General features: G+C 46.1%; 1 protein-coding gene across 1 annotated transcript; it reads right to left on the bottom strand.

The window, feature by feature from the left end:
* Positions 1–1,235: 1,235 nt before the first annotated feature.
* On the bottom strand, positions 1,236–4,349 carry LOC141019231 (retinoic acid-induced protein 3). Its single transcript, XM_073494087.1, has 3 exons — positions 3,230–4,349; positions 1,480–1,535; positions 1,236–1,325 (listed from the first exon to the last, which is right to left on the bottom strand). The coding sequence occupies exons 1-3, from the start codon at positions 4,347–4,349 to the stop codon at positions 1,236–1,238; spliced, it is 1,266 nt and encodes a 421-aa protein (XP_073350188.1).
* Positions 4,350–6,362: the final 2,013 nt, after the last annotated feature.

Here is a 6,362-nt window from a genome sequence, read left to right as displayed (position 1 = left end):
GTAATTGAAGTCGGGCTAATTGGAAGAATAGATTGAAGGCCGTCTGATAAGAGGGGTTGTGTGTGAAGATGGCATCTATTGAAGTGAGGAATTGACCTTTTGTGGACGGCAGAGTCACTGCAAGATATTGACTGAAACTACAGATGCCTGTTGTTGTTAAACACTGTCACTTATTCTGTGGGTAAATGATAAAACGACAACTGTAGTCATATCATAGATTATATGCTATTATACTGCTGCTAAAACATCCTTCCTTGAGTGTGGTGTAGCCACTTCTGACTAGTTTTGTCTCATCCGGTCTGGCTGGCTACGCCTCGACACTGCCCCCTGGTGGTCGGACTGCGGTACTGCTCGCTGCGTGGTTAAACCTCTGGGTTGCAGGAGGTGGCTGGAGACATGGCTCTGAATCAGGTTGAGAGTTATTTGCCTTTGGTGTGCCATCTGTGCACAATGTGAGTGCGAGATACAAAAGTTCAGCCTTGAGAATAAGACAAACGAATCTGGACTTTATCAGATGAAGTTTTATTGAGAATTTATGAGAATATGCATCGCAGGAAAGATTTGTTTATCTGTCTACGCACACAGAACACATCCCTTGGTTTTGGCGCCGCATCACCGACAGAACTGTAGTGTAACTTTGAATATGAAGATGTTAATCAGTGATGGCACGAGCCTCCCACAGTGCCGACATGTCTCCTGTCCTACCCTCTTCTTGTCTCGTCTCATCTCATCTAATCTCCCCCTTCCTCTCCTCTCCCTGCTATCCCTCCTCTCCGCCGCTCACAGATGCCTCTGCTCTGCTCAGCAGTTTGGCACCTTCAGAGTGACAGTTTCACGCCTCCTCTATCACCTCAGGGCTATTATATACCATCTCAGAGTTGCACACAATGTGCACGCACACACACACACTACCATAGAGACTTCCACTCAGCATTTGTGCTGTGGATTTCCCTCCCAGAAGAAAGCCCGACTATCTGAACCCATCCAGCCTCGATCATGATGAAACTCGAGCAGATGAGTCATACCGCTGGGTCTTTTTTTCTTCTTTTAGGGGTGGAGGATTTGACGTCTTCGTGGCAGATTTTGAAATAACATTTCTTATAAAACTAAATGAATATATTTACATTTGCGCAAAAACAATTAAACAGAAAGACACATTTTTGTGCCAAGTACAGATTAGTGCGGTTGGGTCACCCTCGGCTTTGGTTTTGGCGTATATGTGCGTGTGTGTGATTTTAATCATTGCCGTAATATTCATCATAAGGTTCTCTGTAGTTGGTGGTCTGAGGGCGAGGGATGGAGAAGTCTTTGTCAGGGTCGATTTCCTGAAACACACAGAAACATGTAATCACACACTGATCATGATAAACTGTGCTGTACGACTTATTTCACAATCGCCCCGGGTGCTGAAAGGTCACAGTGCTTAACTGCAGAGTATGTGGAATCAGATTGTTAATCCTAATGGTTTATATTACTCACTGTCATGGAGAATTCAGACTCGTAGGGTGATCGCAGCGATTGCTCCGCTCTCCTGCCTTTAGGGAGACACATCATACAGTTAGCTAATTATTGCTTCATGTTATACTGTTCATCACAGCGAGCGCTGAGCTGACTGATGCTGGAATTAGTTTTGTAATGTTGGATACCAGCTCCATGCTCTTTCTGATTTCCTGGCCGGACTTAGTTTGTAGTGTCAGATAGCATTTAGCCGATACATTTTAGGTGTATTATTAGTACCGGAGGTGGACAAAAACTACCTCTACTTAATAGTAGTAGTCACATGTTTCCCTTATAAAGGAAGAGTTGGGATTCGTTAGCAGTAAAACAAACAGTTTCTCAGTTTCATACACTCAGAGGTTCTGCTGCTTTAGCCTGACTTTACTTACCTTACTCTGGTATGACAGTTAGCTTATGGCGGCTAATGTTAGCTAGCGTTAGCAAACTTTTGACAAAAATTGAGGTGTAGGCCTAAATGACAGTAGAGTCAATTTGCTTGTTAGCTTTTCTGACTGCAATTCTGTACTTGTTAGTTGTGACCACATTGCTTTTTCTTATAGTCTCACTCGGTGGAAAGATTTGTAAGAAGATGAGCTAACATTACCCTCTTGTCAGGTCACAGTTCAGTTTGTCCATCATAGGCTATTCTGATGATCACTAGTGACCACTATTCCTCTTTATCAGTACAGATTGTCTGTTTTTAGCATTTGTTATGATTTTCCGCATTGTTCTTCATTTATTTTTGAATATTACATTTTATCAGTGTACCTGAAGACATTTTCATCATTCAAAGTGCTGCTTCCCACGCCACAACTTTATAGAGCTATCATTATGGTGGTATTCATAATTGATATGATCAAGTGACTTTTCCATTAGTGTAACTATTGCTTTGAGATGAAATGATGTTTAGATGTGTAATCGGTCGATGAATCAATCAGTCACAACATTAAAAAGACTTACAGGTGGAGTGAAAATCATTGATCAGTGGTGAGTTGGGAAACCTTGGGTCCTGGCTTTCATGTGGAAGCCAATTTGATACACACCACCGACTCACACACTGTTGCAGACGGCAGCAGCACACTCTGATTGCAGTGGCCCCTCAAGCAGGACAGTTCACCCTGCCAAATAACTGCTCAGGAATTGCTCGAGGAATGTGACTAAGAGCTCAAGATGCTGACCTGGCCTCCAACAGCTACTATCCTTGGAGGCCCCACCACGGATCGGACTCGGCTTTGACCTTTCAAGGCATGGACACAGGACCTCAGGGTGGATCCTTTGAGTTCTGTGGGTTGTGAGACGGGGCCTCCATGGTTCATACTTGTTCCGGCGCATCCAACTGATGCTCGATCATATTGGGATCGTATTGGGAATTTGGAGGCCAGGTTGGCTTTTTGTCACGTTCCTTAGTCCTTTAAATGTTGCAGCTGATCCGTGTATTTTGATAACTGCTTGATCAATTCATTTTTGAGGAAAAAAGTGCTGAATATGAACTAGTTCTGTCTGCCCAAATGTAAATATTTAATGGCTCTGGTTTTCTTTGAAATTGTAATGGGCATATTTCCCTATTTTCTATCTATTTTCTATTAGATTAATTGGGGAAATAATGAGCAGATGAATTAATATTGAAAATGATTGTTAGTTGCAGCCCTTGTCCTTGTCTGTCTTTGCCCTAAAGCATAATTAACAAGCTTTCAATTAGCACTCAGTTTGGCTAATGAGGACAGTTTCTCACCTCTCTTGTTCTCACCCTCCGACTCATAGCTTCCGTTTTCTTTCCCTTCCTTCGGACTGTTCAGTCCTGGGATATCAGCACTGGGGCTGGTCCAGCCTGCAAAGCTCAGAGGGATTTCCTTGGACTTGGCCTCCCCCCTGCAGAGGAAGGCGACCTGGGACAGCCCATGCCCCATCAGTAGCACCCAGCCATTTGCCACCAAGGCGATGCTAAGCACTGGGTCATCCCATTGCGGCCGATGGTCCAACTCAGGGTTTCCCCTGGTCAACATAGCGATCCACACCACCCAGATGGAGGCGGAGAGCAGCAGTGTGAGGCAGAGCAGCGTGGCCTGCATCCTCCCATGCTGGCGGGCGGCCCCTGAGTAGCTGTAGCTGTATGTGAAGCAGGAGCGGCACAGGAAGTGCAGGGACAGGATCAAGCTGATAGCCAGGATGCACAGCACGTAGATCTGCAGCATGACAAATTCCTCCTGGCTGTACTCGCAGTATTTCTTGTCCCGCACCAACACGAGGATCAGCCACTGGGTTGCGATGATAACCTGCACGGTGAAGAGCCCCAGGGCCAGGGCGGGCTCCCCCCAGCCCCGGGCTGCTGCAAAGCCTAGCAGAGCGAGGCAGCGGGCCAGCAGGCAGGAGAAGGCCAGGGAGAAGAGCACGCCGAAGAGGAAGAGCCTGGTAGGGCATGTCTGATCAGTGAGACGGATGATGAAGGAGAAGGTGATGGCGAAGATCCCAGCTGTGGCCACCAAAAACATGGACATGGAGGCCACTGTGCCTCCGATGCTGCTGCGCTGCTTGGACGCAATACAGATCCACAAGGACCAGAGCAGCAGGGCTAACAGGAGACCCATGCTGAACAGGAAGCCTGAAGAGGCCAGGGTCTCCAGGACAATACCCCACGCTGCCCGACGGTCACACAGGAACCTGTAGATGGGGTTCAGTCTTTTGTTGCAGCCTGGCACGCCCTTCAAGGAAGTCCCATTTGAGGAAGTGGTTGGGGTGTTGGTTGCGGTATTGTTTGAGCTGCTGTTGGTCGACTGGCATAGACAGGTGAGAGGAACATAGAGGAAGAGGAGGAGGGGGAAGAGGGATTTGTGTTTGTCGGATAAAAGGACCATATTCATTTTAGTGATCCACCTGGGGATTCAGTCCTTCCTTCTAAGAGTCCTTTGATATCGAAGGTCTTTTCTCCTGAAACGAAAAGCACATGTCAGCACAAAATACTTCACATGCACCTTTGACGGCAACACCATCAAACGGCAGCACAAGTTTCCCCCCGAAATACTTTCTCAATGTATTGACTGGCAGCGCAGAGCGAGCAGGATGAAATGGAAGACAGGAGAAGACAGAGGTCACAGCGTGAAAGAAAGAAAAATGGGAGAGCGGTTTGACAGCGAGAGTGAAGAGAGCAGGAGGAGGGAGTGTGTAAACATGCCAGAACAAGGCAGAGGAGTGTGTTAGCAGGGCTGAGAACGGAGGAGAAAACAACTGTAACATGAAGGTGAGGTCTGGACAGAATAGCAAACGTAAAATGGAAGCGTTCTGCCGCCACAGCCCAACAGGGACACACACATTGGGTTTATATGCAGCACAGACTGGAGGAGAGAGATGTTCACTCCTGATAGATGAGTAGCACTTCCTCCAGCCCATAACAGAGCCTTTGTTATGGCTTCAGATTCAAATATGACCTTTAGTAGGCTTATCGCCTGCTTAATGTGACCCAGTCCCTCAATTTTGCCCTAACGCCGGCCTTCATTTGTATAATGGACCAGGAGATCATACAGTGGAGGTAAAGATTTATTTCCTTCTTAATAAGGACATGGTAGACAAAACTGACAACAGAGATGGCACATTAATTCAGGTTATGTTGTTAAGTATTACAAAGATATATAGCTGTCAAGTTGAAATGTTAAAGCTACCTCTCACAATGAAAAGCCAACTCCAGAGCTGGACCAAACCTTTGTAAAAAAAACAGAGGAACTTACCTTTAATCCTTAAAGACTTTCCCAATTCCACATCTAACTCCCACTGCAGAAGTCTTGATTTGAAGATCGGCCAGAAGCGCAATAAAGATTGGGAAATTTGCAACTTTGGAGCCACGCACCTCCTATCCTGATGCCATATCTCTGCCGGCCCGAGGTAAACAGGACGGAGTGGGAAGCGATGGAGTCGCTGAGGTCTGAAGCCACTTGGAGAGCGAAGCGTTTTCACCTTGCATCAACTGGGATGGGCGAGAGCAGAGAAACCTGCACCCCTACTCATACCTTCCCTTCTGACCCCTCCTGTCTTGCCTTCTCTCTGCGTCCCTCCCTCAAACAATAGGTGGGGCTCACACACCTGGAGGTGATGTTACATGCAAACACACACACAGGGAGGGAGGGAGAGTTCACTCCTGCCTGTGTGTGAGTCCATTACCCATATGAATTTGCATCCCCTTTCTAGATAACGTGTGCTTTATTTGGTGTATCTGGAACAAGTCTGCAATATTGTGTCATGTGAAAGAGACGGTGAGGAGCATGTTGTTGTAAAGGACTTGGTGAGAGTCTAACTGACTCATCCCAGTCTGAGCAGGATAGAGAACAGGATCAACCGTCACCTTAGTTACTGTCAAATCACAGCAACAACATTTGGGATCGGTGAGTTAGCTGCAGGGGGGGTTGTGTCATGAATTCAGCTTTTGGCTGTTGTCTTTTACAAGCCCATACGCAACACCTCAACTCATGCCTGTACAAGTACAAAGTTTCTAGGGTGTGTTCAGCTGAACCTTAAGTCACTCTTTAACTCCAAATTCACTCCAGTGGAGTGAAACACAGAGTGACAGAGCTTTATCTTTTTAATCATCCAGCTTTATTGTTGCAGGAGCAGAAAGTGTGCACATATACTGATGTTATATTTAAAGAGAATTTGAGTATATACTATATTTAGTATAGCATTATAATACTTAAGGGCTAGGGTAGGGTAGGGTTAGCATAAAACCTTAAGTCTGCCAGATGTGTCACTTAATGCCAGAGGAATCCAAGTATGACATCATTTATTTTAAGTATCCTCAAAGCAACCACACAATCACAGCTCCGTGTCGTGTCTGTCAGTGGACTCAGGGGCTGTAATGGAAAGAGTGGAAACACTTGTGC

Source organism: Pagrus major, chromosome 23 (assembly GCF_040436345.1).
Source record: "Pagrus major chromosome 23, Pma_NU_1.0".
NCBI lineage: Eukaryota > Metazoa > Chordata > Actinopteri > Spariformes > Sparidae > Pagrus > Pagrus major.
Note: the sequence above shows the minus strand (reverse complement) of the source record. Positions and strands in the feature narration are given on the sequence as shown.